The sequence below is a fragment of the Babylonia areolata genome, chromosome 30 (assembly GCF_041734735.1).
Source record: "Babylonia areolata isolate BAREFJ2019XMU chromosome 30, ASM4173473v1, whole genome shotgun sequence".
In the NCBI taxonomy this organism is placed as follows: Eukaryota; Metazoa; Mollusca; class Gastropoda; order Neogastropoda; family Buccinidae; genus Babylonia; species Babylonia areolata.
In genome coordinates, this window is record NC_134905.1 from 8,765,874 (window position 1) to 8,788,458 (window position 22,585).

The 22,585-nt window shown below is 43.8% G+C and overlaps 1 protein-coding gene across 1 annotated transcript in view; it reads left to right on the forward strand.

Moving 5' to 3' along the window:
- LOC143275683 (propionyl-CoA carboxylase beta chain, mitochondrial-like) overlaps positions 1-22,585 on the forward strand; it is a 127,509-nt gene that overhangs the window by 94,688 nt on the left and 10,236 nt on the right. Inside the window, exons 9-14 of the mRNA XM_076579975.1 lie at positions 4,916-4,982; positions 5,956-6,076; positions 8,228-8,309; positions 10,563-10,686; positions 14,640-14,747; positions 20,920-21,020. Coding sequence (XP_076436090.1) covers positions 4,916-4,982; positions 5,956-6,076; positions 8,228-8,309; positions 10,563-10,686; positions 14,640-14,747; positions 20,920-21,020 — 603 coding nt within the window. The remainder of the gene's footprint in view (positions 1-4,915; positions 4,983-5,955; positions 6,077-8,227; positions 8,310-10,562; positions 10,687-14,639; positions 14,748-20,919; positions 21,021-22,585) is intronic.

The window sequence follows — 22,585 nt, forward strand, 5'->3', positions numbered from 1 at the left end:
TTTGTTTGTTTGTTTGTTTTTCTTTGTTTTTTCTTCTGAGGGGGAAAAAAATTGTAGGTTTGGGTTGTGGTAAGTTTGATTGCGTTTGCTTTTAACTTAAGATAGTGCCACTGCCACCATCATCTCCCCTCTCTTCCAACCCCCTCCCCAACCCCAACCCCTCCAAAAAAACAACAACAGAAAAACAGAGGAGAGAGAGAGAGAGAATCCTGCTGGCATTCGGATTGATTTGGAGGTCTTTTGGGAGAGAGAGAGAGTGTGTGTGTGTGTGTGTGTGTGCGTGTGTGTGTGTGTGTGTTTTGGGGGGATGGGGAGAGCCTTTTTGAGGTTTGTCACTGGTAGTTGTACTGTCTGCCAAAGTTTTTTGTTTGTTTTCGGTTTGTTTTTCCTCGGGAAATTTGTTTCTATTTGTGTGTGTGTGTGTGTGTGTGTGTGTGTGTGTGTGTGTGTTTCTTTTCACCCTCCATTTCGGGTGGAGGGGGTGGGTCGGGGTGCAGGAGGGACGAATGATGATTCACCTCTATGTCTGTCGCTGTCTTGTCTCTCTTTCACTCCCCCCTCCAATCTCTCTCTCTCTCTCTCTCTCTCTCTCTCTCTCTCTCTCTCCCTCCCTCCCCTCTGTCTGTCTGTCTCTGTCTCTCTCTCTCCACCTTTATACAGCTACACATGTGACACACATTCACGTGTGACACACATACACATGTGCAAAGACAGCTTGAAGAGATGCACAATGTAGTACCTGTTTTGTTAGATCATAGCGAACACATCACTTGTGTATGTCATCTGTGTCAACATTTGGTGTTGTTTTTTGTTTTTTTCATGTGTGTGGATGGGTGGTGCGGAAAATACCATGGTACCATCATGTGTACACATGAGTACGTGTGTATCATGTCTAGCACGCGTATCTTGTATTTTTACTGCAGCGCCTCATATTCAATCAACAGAACAAACCCCAGCATATCACATGGAAGTGCAGATTTTGTTGGATGTATGAAGGTAAAAGAGATAGAGGATGCTTGGGGGGTGGGTGGGGAGGGGGAATGAAAGAAATGCCATGGTACTAACATAAAGATAAAGAGAGATTGAGAGAGACGAGAGAGAGAGAGTGTGTGTGTGTGTGTGTGTGTGCGAGGGGGGTATACTGTGTGTGTGTGCATATGTGTATGCACCCTGCGGGGTGTGTGTGTGTGTGTGTGTGTGTCAACGGGGATGTGGAGACTGTGTAGGTATTCAGTGCAATGTGGCTTCTGTCAGGCGGATATGTCTGCTCGTGAAGGTGTGTTCAGTATCGCTTGACCTGCACGCTTTCTGTGTGTGAATCGAGTACATACATACATGAGCACATTCTCTCTCCCTCTCCCTCTCTGAGTGTGTGTGTGTGTGTGTTTGTGTGTGAGAGAGAGAGAGAGAGAGAGAGGACAAAAAAAAAGAGGGAATGACTGAAAGACAGAATGTTTGTGTGTCAGTTTGTATAAACATTTTTTTTTTCTTTTTTTTGTCTGTCGCGAATTGTCTGTGTATGCGCGCGTGTGTGTGTTCACGGTTTGGACGTGCATGTTTGCGGATGAAAGAGAGAGTGGGTCGAGGAGAGGGGCAGAAGAGAGAAAGAAAAACAAAGAAGAAGAGAATGAATAATAGGCAGAAGCATGTGTTTGTATGTATAAACATTTATTTTGTCTGCCGCGATGCATGTGTATACGTATGTGCACGTGCATGCATGTACGTGAGAGAGAGAGGGGAGCAAAAATTTAAAAAAGAATAATTTACAGATTGTTTGTATAAATTTGTGCTTATAAGCAACAATCTTTTTGTGTGCGTGAGACAGGGGGAGAGATGGAGGAATGACTGACAAGACAGACTGTTAACCTGTGTTAAGTATGTGTAAACAACATCTGTTTTGTCTGTCAGGATGTGTGTGCATGGATGTTACTGTCAGCGACTTTTTTCTTTTCTTTTCTTTTCTTTTCTTTTTTCCTTTCTTTTTTTTCCTTTTCTTTTTTCCTTTCTTTTTTTTCCTTTTCTTTTTTTCCTTTTTTTGTGAGGCATAGCTTGCCACAAGAAGCCTGTTCCAGCTTTAGGTGGTTTGCTCCACCTCCCCCCTTCCCCCAACCCTCTGTGTGTGTGTGTGTGGTGTGTGTGTGTGTGTGTGTGTGTGTGTGCTTTAAGTAACATGAAAATTAACGGCAAAACTGATTGAGCCTGCCAACATGCCAGAATTATGTGCCAAGGTATGTGCTGCATGTTGGTTTTTTTGTGTGAGTGTGGGGTTTTTTGTTTGTTTTAGTTTTTAACGTCTTTCCACTGTAAGTGATATTATTAGTGGGGGATGGGAGAGGGCGGGGGCCGGGTACAACTATGAAGGAAAGGTCTGCGCACATGGACGTGAGTCAGTGTGTGTGTCTGTCTCTGTGTGTGTGTGTGTGTGTGTGTGTGTGTGTGTGTGTTCTGTCTTTCATTTAAGGTCTTTTCATTTTAACCATGTCAAATGAGACGTGTTTCTATCTGCGCGCATATGTATGTCCGTGTGCCTGCGTGCGTGTGCTTGTTTGTGTTGTGCCAAAGGTCAGGGTCAGAGTCCTAAATAAAAAAGGAAATGAATTAAGAGGGGAGCATACATTGACCCCACGCCCCCCCCTCTCTCTGTCTCCCCCCCCCTCCGCTCCCCCCCCCTCCCCGATGTACTTCCCTGTCTTATCCTCCCTCACCCCCCTGTCTCTCACCCCCCCCCCCTCTCTCACCCCCCTCTCTCTCTCACCCCCCTCTCTCTCTATATCTCCCCCCTGATGTACTTCCCTGTCTTATCCTCTTTCACCCCCCTCTCTCTCTATATCTCCCCCTGATGTACTTCCCTGTCTTATCCTCCCTCACCCCCCCCCTCTCTCACCCCCCTCTCTCTCTATATCTCCCCCTGATGTACTTCCCTGTCTTATCCTCCCTCACCCCCCCCCCCCCTCTCTCACCCCCCCCACCCCCCTCTCTCTCTATATCTCCCCCTGATGTACTTCCCTGTCTTATCCTCCCTCACCCCCCCCTCTCTCACCCCCCCTCTGTCTCTATATCTCCCCCTGATGTACTTCCCTGTCTTATCCTCCCTCACCCCCCCCCTCTCTCACCCCCCCCCCCTCTCTCTCTATATCTCCCCCTGATGTACTTCCCTGTCTTATCCTCCCTCACCCCCCCCCTCTCTCACCCCCCCCTCTCTCTCTATATCTCCCCCTGATGTACTTCCCTGTCTTATCATCCCTCAACCCCCCCTCTCTCACCCCCCCTCTCTCACCCCCCCTCTCTCTCTATATCTCCCCCCTGCCTTGTCCTCTCTCACCCCACCCCACCCCAACTAAACGTTGTTACAGTCATTGCAATGACAACAACAACAACAAAAATAATGATGATAATAAAATAAGTACAGAACAGGAAAAAGAGAGAGAAAAGCAACTAATAACCAAAAAAAAAAAAAAGAAAGAAAAAAAGAAAAAGATGTATTGTCTTTTCAGGGGCATTGTTTTTGTCTTGCGATTTGTTTTCTTTCTTTTTTTTTAACTATTAGAGTGGTGTGGGGGGGGGGGGGGGGGGGGGGCTTTTTTTTCTTTTTTCCTTTTTTTTCTTTTGTTTTGTTTTGTTTTTTCTTCTTTTTTTTTTACCTCATGGGGTGTGGGTGGGTGGAGAGGGTTTTCTATCAGGGTGTGTTGGGGGGGGGGGGGGAGGGGAGAGGAGGTGGGGGCTGGTAATTGTTTTCTTTTCTTTATGGATGTTTATCTGCCCTTTTGCTATATACCACGGTGGTTTGCAAATTCATGGCATGTGTCACTTCCAGTAGGGGTAGGGGGTGGGGTGGGTTAGATGAGGGTGGGTGGGGGGAAGAGGGGGTAGGAAGCCAGGGATGGGAATAGTGGTGGGTGGTTGTGGTGGTGCTTCTTGGTCATCAGCACGGTGGTACTGTGACTTTCTCTCTCTCTCCCTCTGTGTGTGTGTGGGGGGGGGGCTGCAATGAGAGGGGAGGGGGGGGAGGGACGAAGTTGGAGAATGGAGTTGGAAAGAAGACCCTTTTGGTTTCGAAGTTTAGATTTTATAACGTCATTATGAGTATAGTTTGTGTCTGCAGTGACTGTCGCTTGTTTATCTGTATCCGTCTGTCTGTCTCTCTGCCTGTCTGTCCGTCTGTCTGTCAGTTTCATGATTTGTCTGGCCCTCCCCCAGGTTTATGTTAGTTACAACATGGCAAAAACGTCAAGTCACGATATGAACTTGTTCATTATAAACTAAGGGGGAAAAAAAGAAGGAAAGTCCGTCAGAGAAGGAATGTCTGTCTGTCTGTCTCTCTGTCTGTCTCTCTGTGTCTATCCAATTCTATGTCATACAGCATATACATTTCACGCATGCATATGCGCACACACGCACTCGCACACACACGCTCTCTGTCTCTCTCTCTGTGTCTCTGTCTGTCTGTCTGTCTGTCTGTCTGTCTGTCTCTCTCTCTCTCTCTCTCTCTCTCTCTCTCACACACACACACACACACACACAACACTAACACTAACACTAACACTAACACTAACACACACTCATGCACAAAGGAAAATAGTTTTCAAAATCAGAAGTGCAATATGTAGTTGAATGATTTATGCTTGTATATGCATAAAAAAGTACCTCTGTATAACTTGTTTTCATCACCCCTTCATGAGGGTCCATGGCCTATATTGAATAAAACATCCTATCTCTCTCTCTCTCTCTCTCTCTCTCTCTCTCTCTCTCTCTCACTCACTCACTCACTCACACACACACACACACACACACACACACACACACACACCACATTATACTCACTGAAGCCACATTTCCCTGACCCCCCCCCCCCCCCCCCCCCCCCCCCCCGGCCCCCCCCCTCCCCACCTCACATTGTGTGATGATTGTGTTACAGTCAGTGACCAATGAGGACGTGACACAGGAGGAACTGGGAGGAGCCAAGACCCACACCACCACCTCAGGTACAGTGCTGGGGATGAACACATACATTTCTGCAGCGTAGATTTGATAAAGAAAAAGAAAAAGATTGTGTGAGTGCATGTGTGAGTGCATGTGCGTGTGGGGGTGGGTGGGTGGGGGGGCGTGTGTGTGTGTGTGCACGCATGTGTGTGTGTCCCAGAATTTGGGACATTTTGTTTTCTATATTCTGATGATAAATGAATGATGGTGGGGGTGATGACGATGCTGCTACAGGGGGTCCATTTAGGTTGAGGACTATTTGACAAAGCTGTACTCTGATGATACATGTACATCCAGTGTCAGCCAGGCTGAGAGATACAGACACCTGCAGTGTTTGTCAGGAAGTGTGAGATTTTTAGAATTTTTCATTCTTAGAATGTGATACACGCGTACGCACATGGGTGGGAGTGTATCCATATATGGATTTGTGTATTGGCGTTTTGTTGATGTTTGTTTGTTTATTTTATGTATTTATCTATTTATTCTATGTTTATGTTTTTGCTTGTGCACCCCAGCAGGGGCCTCAAGCAGTCTCCTGGACCCTGGCTGCAAAGTTTTCAGTATTACATACATAAGTCACCCTTTCTCATGTAACCAGCTGGTGGCCATTCACAGCAGTTATGCTTGATGCTGTGCTTTTTTGTGCTTTTTTTTTCCTCTTTTTTTGAAAATACTGTTTTTGAAAATGTGTAATAGCCTATGCTGGTAAGCCTTAAATTAGGTAAGTTTGTTATTTATGTCATTGTATTTTTTGAACTGGTTGCATGCATGTTCAAAGACAGTTTATAGCCATTCATGAATTATGGTTCAATATGATGTCCTGTCTATTTCACTCACCATTGAATGAAACAAAATTTTCAAGTTGTGCTTAGGTAGACCTAACTCTCTCCTGTCCAGACTAACCCCCAGGACAGTTTTCATCGTTGTGCCGGCAACAGTTGTTACATTGTGCTTGTTGTTGATACGGTGCTGCAGGCGTGGCCCACAAAGCCTTTGACGACGACATCGACGCCTTGCTGCAGATGCGAGACTTCTTCAACTTCCTGCCACTCAGCAACCAGGATTCCTGCCCCATCCGCGCCTGTGACGACCCCTGGTCAGTGGGTGTGGTCATCAGATTTTTTTGTTTGTTTTTTTTTTTTTTTTGCTGCTCCATATCTGCACCATTTCAGTGGCATTACTCCCACGCTGCTCACTTCAAATCCGTCATACATGGCCACACCTGGGTTTATCTGTTGCAGTCCAAGTGCCAACAGTCCTTAGGGAACCATCAGTGTTAGGTCACCAGGACATCACACACCAGAGGACACCCTGCACTGCTGCTGCACTGAGTCACTTTGGTGGTGTTCAGTAGTGCCTATTTTGATTTAACATTCTTAGGACACCACCAACGAACTCCCCTTCTGACGACAATAATGACTTAGTTGCGGAGCTAGACTGAGTGAGCTTTCCTCCCAGAGTGGATACTGCCACCATGTCCCATCAACAACAGCCCCCTAAGAATCTGCCGACACTGAAGACACTGACAGGACTAACCCCAAGCACAAACGTGGAGAGGTATCAAAACTGAGGTCATCATGAGAGCAGAGCATTAAAGACCATATAATTTTGGACTTTTTTAATATTGATGATGAAGGAGGAGAATGACGATGATGATGATAACATTGCTATGGAGGTCCATTTAAGTTTGGGACTACGTGACAAGGCTGTACTCATCGCATCCTGTCATAATGATATCACAGCGTCGACCAGGTCCGAGAGATAGACACTTGCAGTGTTGGTCAGGAAATTAGGCCTGTGGTTATCATGACATTTCTCTGTGACCCAGGGATATATGGTTAACATGAGAATCCTCTGTGACCCAGGGATATGTGGTTAACATGAGAATCCTTTGTGACCCAGGGATCTAAGGTTAACATGAGAATCCTCTGACCCAGGGATCTAAGGTTAACATGAGAATACACTGTGACCCAGGGATCTAAGGTTAACATGAGAATCCTCTGTGACCCAAGGATCTAAGGTTAACATGAAATCCTCAGTGATCCAGGGATCTAAGGTTAACATGAGAATCCACTGTGACCCATGGATCTAAGGTTAACATGAGAATCCTCTGCAACCCAGGGATCTAAGGTTAACATGAGAATCCTCTGTGACCCAGGGATCTAAGGTTAACATGAGAATACACTGTGACCAAGGGATATATGGTTAACATGAGAATCCTCTGTGACCCAGGGATCTAAGGTTAACATGAGAATACTCTGTAACCCAGGGATCTAAGATTAACATGAGAATCCTCTGTGACCCAGGGATCTAAGGTTAACATGACATATCTCTGTGATCCAGGGATCTAAGGTTAACATGACATATCTCTGTGACCCAGGGATCTATAGTAAACATAAGATTTCTCAGAGACCCAGGGATTTATGGCTAACATGACATATCTCTGTGACCCAGGGATCTATGGTTAATATGACATATCAGTGACCAAGGGTCTATGGTTAATGTAAGATTTCTCAGAGACCCAGGGATCTATGTTTAACATATCTGTGACCCAGGGATCTATGGTAAAGATTTCTCAGAGAACCAGGGATCTATAGTTAACATATCTCTGTGACCCAGGGACCTATGGTTAACATGACATTTTTCTGTGACCCAGGGATCTATGGTTAACATGACATATCTCTGTGACTCAGGGATCTATGGTAAATATAAGATTTCTCAGAGACCCACAGATCTGCGGTTAACATGACATTTCTCTGTGACCCAGGCTAACGTGACATATCTGTGTGACCCAGGGATCTGTGGTTAACATGACATATCTGTGTGACCCAGGGATCTATGGTTAACATGACATTTATCTGTGACCCAGGTTAACATGAGAATCCTCTGTGACCCAGGGATCTAAGGTTAACATGACATTTTTCTGTGACCCAGGTTAACTTGACATATCTCTGTGACCCAGGGATCTAAGGTTAACATGACATATCTCTGTTACCCAGGGATCTAAGGTTAACATGACATAATCTCTGTGACCCAGGGATCTAAGGTAACATGACATTTTTCTGTGACCCAGGTTAACTTGACATATCTGTGAGCCAGGGATCTAAGGTTAACATGACATATGTCTGTGACCCAGGGATCTAAGGTTAACATGACATATGTCTGTGACCCAGGGATCTAAGGTTAACATGACATATCTCTGTGACCCAGGGATCTAAGGTTAACATGACATATTTCTGTGACGCAGGGACAGGGAGGTGCCAGGCCTGGACACAGTGGTTCCCCTGGAGACCACCGCTGCTTATGACATCAAGGATGTTGTTCTGGGGGTAGGTGCAGCATTCACTCTTTGACCACCTAGTTTCTAGGTGGAAAGTGTTCCCCAGCGTTAGATATTTTATAAGGCTTTGGTTCATGTCAAAACAACACAGTGGACTTGTTCATTTCAAACTCAGTCAGGGGGCACAGGTTAGCCATTGTTCTACTGGCAGGGGAAACTGGCTGCAGCTGTCAAGCTTTGTTACCATAATAATAATAATGGATACTTATATAGCACACTATCCAGAAATCTGCTCTAGGTGCTTTACAAAAACGCTTTTGTTAACATAAAGCATTATATCTATGTTACATACACACACCAAAATGTGACTACACACACACCATATGAAAAATTGTCTTGTTAATGTGACCCCTCGATGTGGACAAAAGTCCCCTGTGATGGTGCACTGTCTAGTCAACTAAAGTCGCCTATGGCGCTGAAAGAGTTTATAATAATCATTATCATGAACACTTATTCAGTGCATTTTCTCAAATAAAGATTAAAGTGTTTTGTTTTTCATTCTTTATTTTTTCTTCTTTATTTTTTTTCTGTTATTTTCATTGACTTTTTATGAATATTTGGACATGTACACACTCACACAGGGACAACAAAAGATACAAAAGTTTTTTTCTTCTTTTCTTTTTGAATTTCATTCTTTTTCTTTCTACCACCGCCTTCTCATTACAAGAGAAAAAATTGACATGGAAAACACATCAAAGGTAGATAGATACAGAACAAAAATTGGACAGAATTGTACAACAAAATATGTACACAAATGTTTTGAACCACATAACACAGCCATTGAGAAACACTGTAACATGAAAGTATCAGGGTGACAGTTGAAAAGAGAGAGTGAATGTATTTCAACTCCCCTTTCCCCCCCAAAAAAACAGACAAACAAAACCCCCAAGGTGATAATATGCAGTTCTGATAAATTATGCAACACGATGAAATAAATCATTATTGATAAGAATGAAAACAGATGGAAAATCAAAGAATGATGATAACAAAAAATACAGTAAACAGCAAATCTTCAGCTCAGACTTTTGGCCACATTTGAATAAAACAAGACCTGTGAACAAGATTATAACATTATGAGCACAATAATGATAAAGCAGAAACCACGTATACATGAAAAAATATGCTGGTAACAACTATTTGGCCATTGTCAAATGCTTTTCAGTGGTCCATTAGACAAAGGGAAGTAACAAGAATAAAACTGAACTCTCAGTAAGACTGGGTATCAGAATTAGGTTGTTTCCCTTAAGCTGTTGCACTTACTGGAGTGATGACGGCATTTGATGTTTTACTGAGACACACAGCAAGGCCTGTATTGTATTGTATTGTATTACACTTAAGTCAGTACAGATTTCTGTGTGCTAAATTCAGGGGGCTCTTCCTAGCAAGATTAATTTTTTTTTAAAGATAGCTTTTAACAGCCATCGGGGACATTGAATTCATATCCACTGTGTCCAGGGTGTGGCGTTAGAATGCAGGGGCCCAATTCTCTTCTTCCGCCATGTTAACCTTCCACAGCCAAAGCATGGCACCCATTACATGTGGGTGGAGTGAAGGAAAATCAGAGTGTATTGTATTGTATTGTATTGTATTTTTTTTGTCACAACAAATTTCTCTGTGTGAAATTCGGGCTGCTCTCACCAGGGAGAGCTTGTCGCTACACTACGGCGCCACCCATTTTTTTTTGTATTTTTTCCTGCGTGCAGTTTTATTTGTTTTTCCTATTGAAGTGGATTTTCTACATAATTTTGCCAGGAACAGCCCTTTTGTTGCCATGGGTTCTTTTACCTGCGCTAAGTGCGTGCTGCACACAGGACCTCGGTTTATCGTCTCATCTGAATGACTAGCATCCAGACCACCACTCAAGGTCTAGTGGAGGGGGAGAAAATATCGGCGGCTGAGCCGTGATTTGAACTAGTGCGCTCAGATTCTCTCGCTTCCTAGGCAGACGCGTTACCTCCAGGCCATCACTCCAAGGACACATCACCATGGACACAACACCATGCAGGAATAGAGCTTTGAACTCCAATCACTGCATCAGAAGTTCAACGCATAACTGACTGCCACGGCACCTCATAGGGAAATGTGTTAACATTATTCGGCACTGTTTTTGTTTTTTGTTTTTTTAGTCGTTGTTTTGGTTTTTTGCATTTCCTTCTTTTTCTTCTGTCCCCTGGTCTCAAAACACGTCTTTGCAGACTGTCGTGTGCTGGGTTGATTGTACCACCAGTGTGTGCTGTGACAGATCGTGGACAATAACGAGTTCTTTGAGATCATGCCAGACTACGCTCGCAACATCGTGGTTGGCTTCGCTCGCATGCAGGGTCGCACGGTGGGGGTGGTGGGGAACCAGCCTAAAGTGGCTGCCGGTGAGTGTGTGTGTGTTGCTTTTCTGTGTCTGTACTGGGTGGGTGGGGTAGGTGAGTGTGTGTGGGTGTTTTTCTTTGTTCATAGTGGTAGGATAGGTGAGTGTGTATGGGTGTTTTTCTTGTTCATTGTGGTGGGGTAGGTGTGTGTGTGTGTGTGGGGGGGGGGGGGGAGCGGGGGGGTTTCTTTGTTCATTGTGGTGGGGTTGGTGAGTGTGTGTGAGTGTTTTCTTTGTTCATAGTGGTGGGGTAGGTGAGTGTGTGTGGGTGTTTTCTTTGTTAATAGTGGTGTGGTAGGTGAGTGTGTGTGGGTGTTTTTCTTTGTTCATTGTGGTGGAGTAGGTGAGTGTGTGGGGGTGTTTTTCTTTGTTTATGGTGGTGGAGTAGGTGAGAATAGAATAGAACAGAATAGAATAGAATAGATTTTATTGTCATGAAACCGTAAGGTTTATAAGACACAAGTGCAATGGTAAATGAATGAACGAATGAAAAACACACAGTTAATCAATCAGTTAATGCGGTAAATTGCAGCAGCATTCATAAACAAATTTTCCCAATCTTGTTTGTATATATTCATCATCTGTTAGCATCACCTGACTGGGAATATGTCCTGTGTTATTCGAATTTTGAATATCCTTTAATAATTGTTGCCTTAAGGTTTTATATTTAATACAATGATCAAGAAGATGGATTTTGCCTTCCAGGATGTTACACTTGTTGCACAATCTGTCTTCTTGTGGAATATTTAAATATCTACCTTTCTCAATCTTTAGGTCATGCGCGCTTATTCTGAGTTTCATTAAAGCTTGTCTGTGTTTTGTATCTGATATATTTAAAAGATAGGTTTCAGTTTTGTACTCTGCTACAATCATATTGTAAAATTTTAGCTTTAATGTTTTTTCTCTTTTCTCTTTCCAGTATTTGATATATTCATTTTCTGATTTTTTATACATGACGTATTTCAGTCTATGTACGCTGAATGTGAATTGATTTTTCCAAATGTGATCAAGGCCTATAATTTCAAGTATCTTTTTAACAAAAATCAACCATGGGGAAGTTGTATTTTCTTGTTGGTACATAGACTTATATATTTTGTTGATGAGGGAAGTTTCTAGTAATTGAATAATGTGAATCCAATATGTAATAATTTGGCACATTATCTTTAAACTTATTGGGAATCTGCCCAGTTCACCTAACACAGGAAGCACCATAGCTTTTTTGTGTACTCCAAGCAATTGCTTACAGAATTTAATGTGTAATTTTTCATGTGGAAACTTATTCGATAAGCAGTCGTCAAAAAGATGTGCTAAATCGAAAGAATCATCTGGTTTGACTTGGTAAGGTAACCATACCTCCGCCCCATAAATCGATATTGGCGTTATCAAAGTATCATATAGTTTAGATATGGTACCTGGATTGATGTTGATAGTTTTGAATGTTCTTCGTAAAGTATGCAATGCTTTGTTTGCTTGTTTAGTTAGGTGTTCCTGTGCTCTTATCAGACTTCCACTTTTGTGGAACATAACTCCTAAATATTTATATTCTTCTGTGAGTGTGTGGGGGGTTTTCTTTGTTCATAGTGGTGGGGTAGGTGAGTGTGTGTGGGTGTTTTTCTTTGTTCATAGTGGTGGGATAGGTGACTGTATGTGGGTGTTTTTCTTTGTTCATAGTGGTGGGGTAGGTGAGTGTGTGGGTGTTTTTCTTTTTCATAGTGGTGTGGTAGGTGAGTGTGTGGGTGTTTTTCTTTGTTCATAGTGGTGGGGTAGGTGAGTGTGTGGGTGTTTTTCTTTGTTCATAGTGGTGTGGTAGGTGAGTGTGTGTGGGTGTTTTTCTTTGTTCATAGTGGTGGGGTAGGTGAGTGTGTGTGGGTGTTTTTCTTTGTTCATAGTGGTGTGGTAGGTGAGTGTGTGTGGGTGTTTTTCTTTGTTCATAGTGGTGTGGTAGGTGATGTGTGTGGGTGTTTTTCTTTGTTCATTGTGGTGTGGTAGGTGAGTGTGTGGGTGTTTTTCTTTGTTCATTGTGGTGGAGTAGGTGAGTGTGTGTGGGTGTTTTTCTTTGTTCATTGTGGTGGGGTAGGTGAGTGTGTGGGGGTGTTTTTCTTTGTTCATTGTGGTGGGGTAGGTGAGTGTGTGGGGGTGTTTTTCTTTGTTCATTGTGGTGGGGTAGGGGTCAGGTGAGAAGAGGTCTAAGGGTGGGGAGGGTCATTTGCTCTGGCTGTATTATAATTTGTGCCTCATGTTTGGTTGGCTGGTAGTTTGTTTGAATGGGTTTTTTTTTTGGGGGGGGGGGGTAGTGGTGGGGGGTAATTTTCAGTGAATGGGATGGGGGACAGGATATAGCTCTGTGTGGTCAGCTGGCCTAAAACCAAAATCTCTGAAGTGCAGTGCAGCTTCCACTCAGGCAAGGGAACATGTGACATGGTGTTTGCCATACCCAGATGCAAGAGAAGTGCCGTGAGCAGAACAAGGAGCTCCACATGGTCTTTGTAGACCTGACTAAGGCCTTCAACATGGTGAACCGCCGTGGTCTGTGGAAGATCCTCCTAAAGTTCGGCTTCCCAGAGACCCTAATCCAGCTGATTGCGTCATTCCACGATGGCATGCAGGTGAGAGTACAGGAAAATACTGACATGTAGGATCCGTTCCCTGTGGTAAATGGAGTGAAGCAGGGCTGCGTCCTGGCACCCACACTGTTCTCCATTCTCTTCTCTACCATGCTGATTGACGCCTTCCAAGACTCTGACCAGGGCATCTACATCCAGTTTCGCACAGATGGCAAACTTTTCAACTCCACGCCAGGTCCAGGGTGTTTGAGGCAATGTTGAGAGAGTTTCTCTTCACTGATGACTGCGCACTTCCTGCACACACCCATGAGGACATGCAGTTCATTATGGACAGGTTCTCAACCTCCTGCAGGCGCTTTGGAATCACCATCAGCCTCAGCAAGACCGAGTCCATGTACCAACCAGCTAGCTCACAGAGCGCCAGTGCTTCCCACCTGCCAGCAATCAAGATTGATGACACAGAGATCAAGTCAGTCAACAAGTTTTGCCACTTGGGCAGCACCCTATGCAGCAACGGAACCCTTGATGCAGAAGTGATGCTGCGCATCGCCAAGGCCAGCTCTGCCTTTGGCAAACTCAGCAACAGGCTGTGGAACAACAAAGGCATCAGGCTCAGCACCAAAATCAAAACCTACAGAGCTGTTGTGCTGACCACCTTGTTGTACTGTTGTGAAACATGGACAATGTATCGCTGTCACATTCAACAACTTAAACAGTTTCACCATCGATGCCTACGAAAGATCCTCGGCATAAAGTGGCAAGACAGGGTCTCCAACCTCCAGGTCCTAGAGAGGAGCGGCCTGCCCAGCATGGAAAGCCTGCTGATCCAGTGCCAGCTACACTGGACAGGACACGTCCGCATGACAGACAGCAGGATCCCGAAGATGCTCTTGTATGGCCAGCTGAAGGAAGGCCACCACGAACTTGGAAGACCCTGCAAGCGCTTCAAGGACACCTTGAAGACAAAGCCTGTGACATAGAAATTGCTTCCTGGGAAACTGATGCCCTTGACCGCTGTCGCTGGAGGATGCTGTGCTCTAGTGGCATAAAGATGTTTGAAAACAAGAGAACGCTGGCCATTAAGGAGAAGCGTGAGCGAAGGAAGAAGGGCTCAACTTCTGGAGACAGTTTCCTTTGCAACACCTGTGGGAAGTGCTGCGCATCCAGAATCGGCCTCTTCTCCCATATGAGGACACACACCGACAGATAAGCCTGCCTGCCTACTCATCCATCGGTCCGACAGGAGACTCCATCATATTCAAGACCCCCACAAATATTCCAGAAATCAGAACGGCGGCCAAACGCTGGAGAAAAGAACAACAAAACATAAGGAAATCATGCATGATATTCCTGCTGCCAGTGACTTGAATCTTTTACCATGCCGGTGTTGCAGGCTGCCTGGACATCAACTCCTCAGTGAAGGGCGCTCGCTTCGTCCGCTTCTGTGATGCCTTCAACATCCCTCTGCTCACCTTCGTGGACGTGCCTGGCTTCTTGCCAGGTGGGTGGAGGTGGTGTGTGTGTGTCTGTGTCTGTGTGTGTGTTGAATGTGGGATTTTTGGCTCTATGTGTGTGTGTGTATTGAGTGTGGGATATTTGGCTCTGTGTGTGTGTGTGTGTTGAATGTGGGATATTTGGCTCTATGTGTGTGTGTGTGTTGAGTGTGGGATATTTGGCTCTATGTGTGTGTGTGTGTGTGTGTTGAATGTGGGATATTTGGCTCTGTGTGTGTGTGTTGAGTGTGGGATATTTGGCTCTATGTGTGTGTGTGTTGAGTGTGGGATATTTGGCTCTATGTGTGTGTGTGTGTTGAGTGTGGGATATTTGGCTCTGTGTGTGTGTGTGTGTTGAGTGTGGGATATTTGGCTCTATGTGTGTGTGCGTGTGTTGAGTGTGGGATATCTGGCTCTATGTGTATATGCCTGTGTTGAATGTGGGATATTTGGCTCTGTGTGTGCGCGTGTTGAGTGTGGGATATTTGGCTCTGTTTGTGTATGTATGTGTGTGTGTGTGTGTGACTGTGTGTAACTGTGTGTGTGTGTGTGTGTGACTCTGTGTGTAACTCTGTGTGTGTGTGACTCTGTGTGTGTGAAATGTGGGATATTTGGCTCTGTTTGTGTATGTGTGTGCAGGTGTGTGTGTGTGACTGTGTAACTCTGTGTGTTAGTGTTAAATGTGGGATATTTGGCTGTTTGTGTATGTGTGTGCATGTGTGTGTGTGACTTTGTGTGTGTGTGTGACTTTGTGTGTGTGTGTGTGTGACTCTGTGTGTGTGTGTGTGTGCATGTGTATGTGTCTGTCTGTATGTGTCCATCTGTGTGTGAGTGTGTGTGAGTTTTGGAGGAGTTGCTAACCAGTGAGAGACAGAGAGAGAGAGAGAAGAATCATGTGTGAAGTGACCAGGCAGCAGTGCAGGGCTTCCTGTGGTGTGTGGCTTCTAGCAAACATTGTGGCTGTGCATGGGGTGGGTGGGTGGGGGACATGGAATGAGCGATGTGCAAGTAATTCCTCTGAAATGGTGCAGGTGACTTGGCAGAAAAAAAGAAAGAAAAGGAAAGAAAGAAAGAAAAAAGAGCATATGCTGGAGGACCAAAAATGTTGTGTTCTCTAAGGCCTTTGGTCGTGACTTTTGGAAGAAAGGAAGGATTCCTGGTGCTGATGATTGGATTGTGGCTGACATACCTGGGTGCGGTGTGTATGGTGTCTGTGGGGACTTTGGATGACATACCTGGGTGTGGTGTGTATGGTGTCTGTGGGGACTTTGGATGACATACCTGGGTGTAGTGTGTATGGTGTCTGTGGGGACTTTGGATGAAATACCTGGGTGTGGTGTGTATGGTGTCTGTGGGGACTTTGGATGACATACCTGGGTGTGGTGTGTATGGTGTCTGTGGGGACTTTGGATGACATACCTGGGTGTGGTGTGTATGGTGTCTGTGGGGACTTTGGATGAAATACCTGGGTGTGGTGTGTATGGTGTCTGTGGGGACTTTGGATGAAATACCTGGGTGTGGTGTGTATGGTGTCTGTGGGGACTTTGGATGAAATACCTGGGTGTGGTGTGTATGGTGTCTGTGGGGACTTTGGATGACATACCTGGGTGTGGTGTGTATGGTGTCTGTGGGGACTTTGGATGGAATACCTGGGTGTGGTGTGTATGGTGTCTGTGGGGACTTTGGATGACATACCTGGGTGTGGTGTGTATGGTGTCTGTGGGGACTTTGGATGGAATACCTGGGTGTGGTGTGTATGGTGTCTGTGGGGACTTTGGATGACATACCTGGGTGTGGTGTGTATGGTGTCTGTGGGGACTTTGGATGACATACCTGGGTGTGGTGTGTATGGTGTCTGTGGGGACTTTGGATGACATACCTGGGTGTGGTGTGTATGGTGTCTGTGGGGACTTTGGATGACATACCTGGGTGTGGTGTGTATGGTGTCTGTGGGGGCTTTGGATGACATACCTGGGTGTAGTGTGTATGGTGTCTGTGGGGACTTTGGATGAAATACCTGGGTGTAGTGTGTATGGTGTCTGTGGGGACTTTGGATGACATACCTGGGTGTGGTGTGTATGGTGTCTGTGGGGACTTTGGATGACATACCTGGGTGTGGTGTGTATGGTGTCTGTGGGGACTTTGGATGAAATACCTGGGTGTGGTGTGTATGGTGTCTGTGGGGACTTTGGATGACATACCTGGATGTGGTGTGTATGGTGTCTGTGGGGACTTTGGATGACATACCTGGGTGTAGTGTGTATGGTGTCTGTGGGGACTTTGGATGACATGCCTGGGTGTGGTGTGTATGGTGTCTGTGGGGACTTTGGATGACATACCTGGGTGTGGTGTGTATGGTGTCTGTGGGGACTTTGGATGACATACCTGGGTGTAGTGTGTATGGTGTCTGTGGGGACTTTGGATGAAATACCTGGGTGTGGTGTGTATGGTGTCTGTGGGGACTTTGGATGACATACCTGGGTGTAGTGTGTATGGTGTCTGTGGGGACTTTGGATGACATACCTGGGTGTAGTGTGTATGGTGTCTGTGGGGACTTTGGATGAAATACCTGGGTGTGGTGTGTATGGTGTCTGTGGGGACTTTGGATGACATACCTGGGTGTAGTGTGTATGGTGTCTGTGGGGACTTTGGATGAAATACCTGGGTGTGGTGTGTATGGTGTCTGTGGGGACTTTGGATGACATACCTGGGTGTGGTGTGTGTGGTGTCTGTGGGGACTTTGGATGAAATACCTGGGTGTGGTGTGTATGGTGTCTGTGGGGACTTTGGATGACATACCTGGGTGTGGTGTGTATGGTGTCTGTGGGGACTTTGGATGAAATACCTGGGTGTGGTGTGTATGGTGTCTGTGGGGACTTTGGATGACATACCTGGGTGTGGTGTGTATGGTGTCTGTGGGGACTTTGGATGAAATACCTGGGTGTGGTGTGTATGGTGTCTGTGGGGGCTTTGGATGAAATACCTGGGTGTGGTGTGTATGGTGTCTGTGGGGGCTTTGGATGACATACCTGGGTGTGGTGTGTATGGTGTCTGTGGGGACTTTGGATGACATACCTCGGTGTGGTGTGTATGGTGTCTCTGGGGACTTTGGATGACATGCCTGGGTGTGGTGTGTATGGTGTCTGTGGGGACTTTGGATGAACAGCCACTGGAACAGATGATGGGGCCGCAAATGAACTGAAAATGATCATTCCTGTGTGTGTGCATACATAGATGCTTGCTGCATTCCTGGGAAGATTTGTGTGTGTGGTGTGGAGAATGTGTGTTAAAGATACATTCATTGATATGGATGTTCATTGTATGCAGTGTATATAACGTAAAGTGATGGCCTAAGGTAACGTGTCTGCCTAGGAAGTGAGAGAATCTGAGCGTGCTGGTTTCAATCACGGCATAGCTGCCAGTATCTTCTACCCCTCCACTAGACCTTGAGTGGTGGTCTGGATGCTAGTCACTCGGATGAGACGATAAACCGAGGTCCCGTGTGCAGCATGCACATAGCACACGTAAAAGAACCCACGGCAACAAAAGGGTTGTTCCTGGCAAAATTCTGTAGAAAAATCCACTTCGATAGGAAAAACAAATAAAACTACATGCAGGGGGGGAAAAAGAAAAGGTTGCACTGTTGTGTAGCTACATGCTCTCCCTGGGGAGAGCAGCCCGAATTTCACACAGAGAAATCTGTTGTGATAAAGAAGGTCAAGTTGTTGAGTGCCAGGGGGGGTTGTCTGGTGTACATGCATCATTTTTGACTCACTTGTGTAAACAAAGTGAGTCTACGTTTTAACCCAGTGTTCGGTTGTCTCTGTGTGTATGTGTCTTTGGTAAATTTTAACATTGCCATTTTCTCTGCAAATACTTTGTCAGTTGACACCAAATTTGGCATAAAAATAGGAAAAATTCAGTTCTTTCCAGTCATCTTGTTGAAAACAATATTGCACCTCTGGGATGGGCACAAAAAAAATTTTTTTTAAAGAAGCCAAATTATATGCAAACTGAATTTACTGTTATATTTGTATTTTTTTCGTTCTCTAAATTTGGCACTTTGATCTGATATTCTGACACAACAAGAGCAGTCATTTTTATAATTTTTTGTTCAAACAGGAACTTGTTTTGCTAAGCATGGAAGTTATATTTATTTTGCATGTCTTTGGTGCACATAGTAAAAAAGGGAAATTAATCTAATTAATGCTAGGGGGCTTAATTTGCTTTAAACTGATCTTTCTTATCTTAAGCATTACATTTTGAAATTATACTCAATACATGAAAAGCTTGTGTGTTTTACTCTCAGTGTACAGGGCTTTCACTATGTTCATTTTCCCAAGTGGTCTTTTTCGGAAAAAACTAAAATCAATACGATGAGTGGACTTTATAGATCTATTGGCTGAGCCCTGAAGGTCATGGACAGAAATCAATTGCGTACACATATTTATACACATCAAAGCGCGTGCTCATATTCTTTGCGAACGCGAACGATGCCATTTTGTTTCAAGTTGTTGACCAGCCCGTTCAATCCTATATTCAATCGACAATACACGATAACATGTGATGGAAAGTTAGAGAAGGAGACTTACTGGATTATGCCCCAAACTGCCATAAAAATATGCACAGAATCAGTTGGAATTCACAGTTAAAAATAATAAACCATGAGAGTGAATACCCTTGAATTGATGAAACGTAAAAATTTCCAGTCTTGACTTTTCTCAAAATGCAGTCCTTTTCACTTCATACGACGTTTAGAAGTACTTGTACTTGGCTCTACATGTTATTAGTTTAACAAAATACTCAATTTTCATATCAACTTTAAAACTATAAAACTAGAATGAACATAAAAGAGAAATTGAATCGACCATGTCAACCAGGTGTAACTAAACTTGTACATCTATCTACATCCAGAGAAAACGGCTAAATGTTGCATTGTGATTGCGGCGATAGTCACGTCTCCTTTACCATGGACTTAGAAAGAATTTTTAATTGCCCTTAAAGATTTTTTGAATGCTCAAGATACACCAAAATAATATGATTTAAACAGCGTTCTCACTGCGAATAACGCAATTGATTTATTGCCCTTCAAAAAAGCATGTTTAAATGTTATATTTTTGAACGTCAGTTAAGGAGCCACGATAGTGTAATGGGTAAAACAGTTTCTTCTCACCCGAACACGCAGGGTTCGAATCTGCCATTAGGACTTTTTTTTTTCTTTTTCTTTTAACCTGACGCTTTATAATAACAAATACAGAACACATTTTAACAATTAGATTTTTTAAAATTTTTTAAAGTGTATCACAAGTGAGTCTTGAAGGCCTTGCCTGTCTTCTTGTTCTTATGTATGACGTGTTTGCTGAAAGGGACACATGGATGTTTAAAAATTTCTGTTGTTTTTGCAAGGTTTTAAAAGAGTTGTGATGTTTCAGAATGTTTCAAATGGGTGTTAGAAGAGTTGTGATGTTTCAGATGGGTGTTAAAGGAGTTGTGATGTTTCAGATGGGTGTTAAAAGGGTTGTGATGTTTCAGATGGGTGTTAAAATGGTTGTGATGTTTCAGAATGTTTCAGATGGGTGTTAAAAGAGTTGTGATGTTTCAGATGGGTGTTAAAAAAGTTGTGATGTTTCAGATGGGTGTTAAAGGAGTTGTGATGTTTCAGATGGGTGTTAAAATAGTTGTGATGTTTCAGATGGGTGTTAAAAGAGTTGTGATGTTTCAGATGGGTGTTAAAAGGGTTGTGATGTTTCAGATGGGTGTTAAAAGGGTTGTGATGTTTCAGATGGGTGTTAAGAGTTTTGATGTTTCAGATGGGTGTTAAAAGAGTTGTGATGTTTCAGATGGGTGTTAAAAGGGTTGTGATGTTTCAGATGGGTGTTAAAAGAGTTGTGATGTTTCAGATGGGTGTTAAGAGTTTTGATGTTTCAGATGGGTGTTAAAAGAGTTGTGATGTTTCAGAATGTTTCAGATGGGTGTTAAAAGAGTTGTGATGTTTCAGATGGGTGTTAAAAGATTTGTGATGTTTCAGATGGGTGTTAAAAGGGTTGTGATGTTTCAGATGGGTGTTAAGAGTTTTGATGTTTCAGATGGGTGTTAAAAGAGTTGTGATGTTTCAGATGGGTGTTAAAAGGGTTGTGATGTTTCAGATGGGTGTTATAAGAGTCGATCACAATGTTTCAGGGACAGCCCAGGAGCACGGAGGCATCATCCGTCATGGCGCCAAACTGCTGTTTGCCTATGCTGAAGCCACTGTGCCCAAAATCACCATCATCACCAGAAAGGTAGGTTGTGGCAATGCAGAGCAGTATGTGTGTTCGTTCTTCCATTTGTTCTAAGTTAATATCTTTTCTTCTTCTTCTTCTTCTTCTTCTTCTTCTTCTTCGTCATTAGTGGGCTGCAACTCCCAGTTCACTTGTATGTACACAAGTGGGCTTTTACCTGTAAGACCATTTTTACCCTGCCAATTAGGCAGCCATACTCTGTTTGTGGGGGTGTGCAAGCTTAGAGGTGAATTACGAAGGGGACAGAGGAATTCAAGTCAAAAGTAGAGCAACAGTTTCAGACGGGAAGAATGGCAGATGCATGGGATGGGTTAAAAATTATCACTGGAGAAACGAAAAGGAAAACAGTAGCTTGTAAAATGGAAAAGGATGAACAGATTGATTTTTCAAATAAACTGAATGATTTCTACTGTCACTTTGAAAGGAATGATCTGGGAAGGGAACTGGATAGTGTTATCTCACAGTTGCAGGAAAAGATCAAAGATAGGAACACAGGTGAAGACTTTAAGATCGATGCAAAAGTTGTTGAATCTTTATTTTTAAAACTGAATGTCACGAAGGCAATTGGCCCCGACAATATCTGCGGAAAATTACTGAAAACATGTGCTTCCCAGTTGTGTGACGTGTTCTGTAAAATTTTCAACTGGTCTCTGAAGGACTGCTCTGTCCCCAGCATCTGGAAAAAATCTACTATCTGTCCTATCCCCAAGAAAAAGAACCCAGCCGCACTAAATGATTACCGTCCTGTTGCCCTGACTTCAGTAGTGATGAAATCCTTTGAAAAAATTATTCTCCGACATCTTCTTTCTTTCACTGAACAGCAGCTTGACTCTCTTCAGTTTGCTTATAAAGCACACAGAAGTACTGACGATGCTATCCTAACTCTCCTTCATAATGCTTTCCTTCATTTGAATAACACGGGATCTTTCGTTCGTATCCTTTTTGTTGACTTCTCTTCTGCTTTTAACACAATACAACCTCATCTCCTTGCCCTCAAACTGCTAGGCATGGATGTTGATCCGAAGCTTACTCTTTGGATAATAAGTTTTTTTCTCAATAGAACTCAGTCCGTCCGCTTTCATTCTGCCCACTCTTCTCTAAAATCTACTTCTACTGGTGCACCCCAAGGTACAGTGCTGTCCCCTGTTCTTTTTACACTGTACACAAATGACTGCAGAGGCACGGAGGAAACTCCTGTCATAAAATATTCTGATGATTCAGCAATTGAAGATCTGTCCAACTCTGATGCTATTTATTTCAGTGAAATTAAAAAGTTCTGTTCCTGGTGTGAGAAAAACTATCTGGATCTCAACGTATTGAAAACAAAAGAAATGTTAATAGATTTTCGGAAAGACCCCTTGCCTGTAGCTGACCTTGTTATTGATGGTCAAACAGTGGAGAGGGTCAATGAATATAGATATTTAGGGACCATCTTAGACAATAAGCTGACTTTTGACAGAAATGTTGATTCCATTCATAAGAAATGTCAATCTAGAATTTTTTGTTTACAGAAGCTTAGAAATGTTGGTATAAATTCAAATATTCTTCAAAGTTATTATCGATGT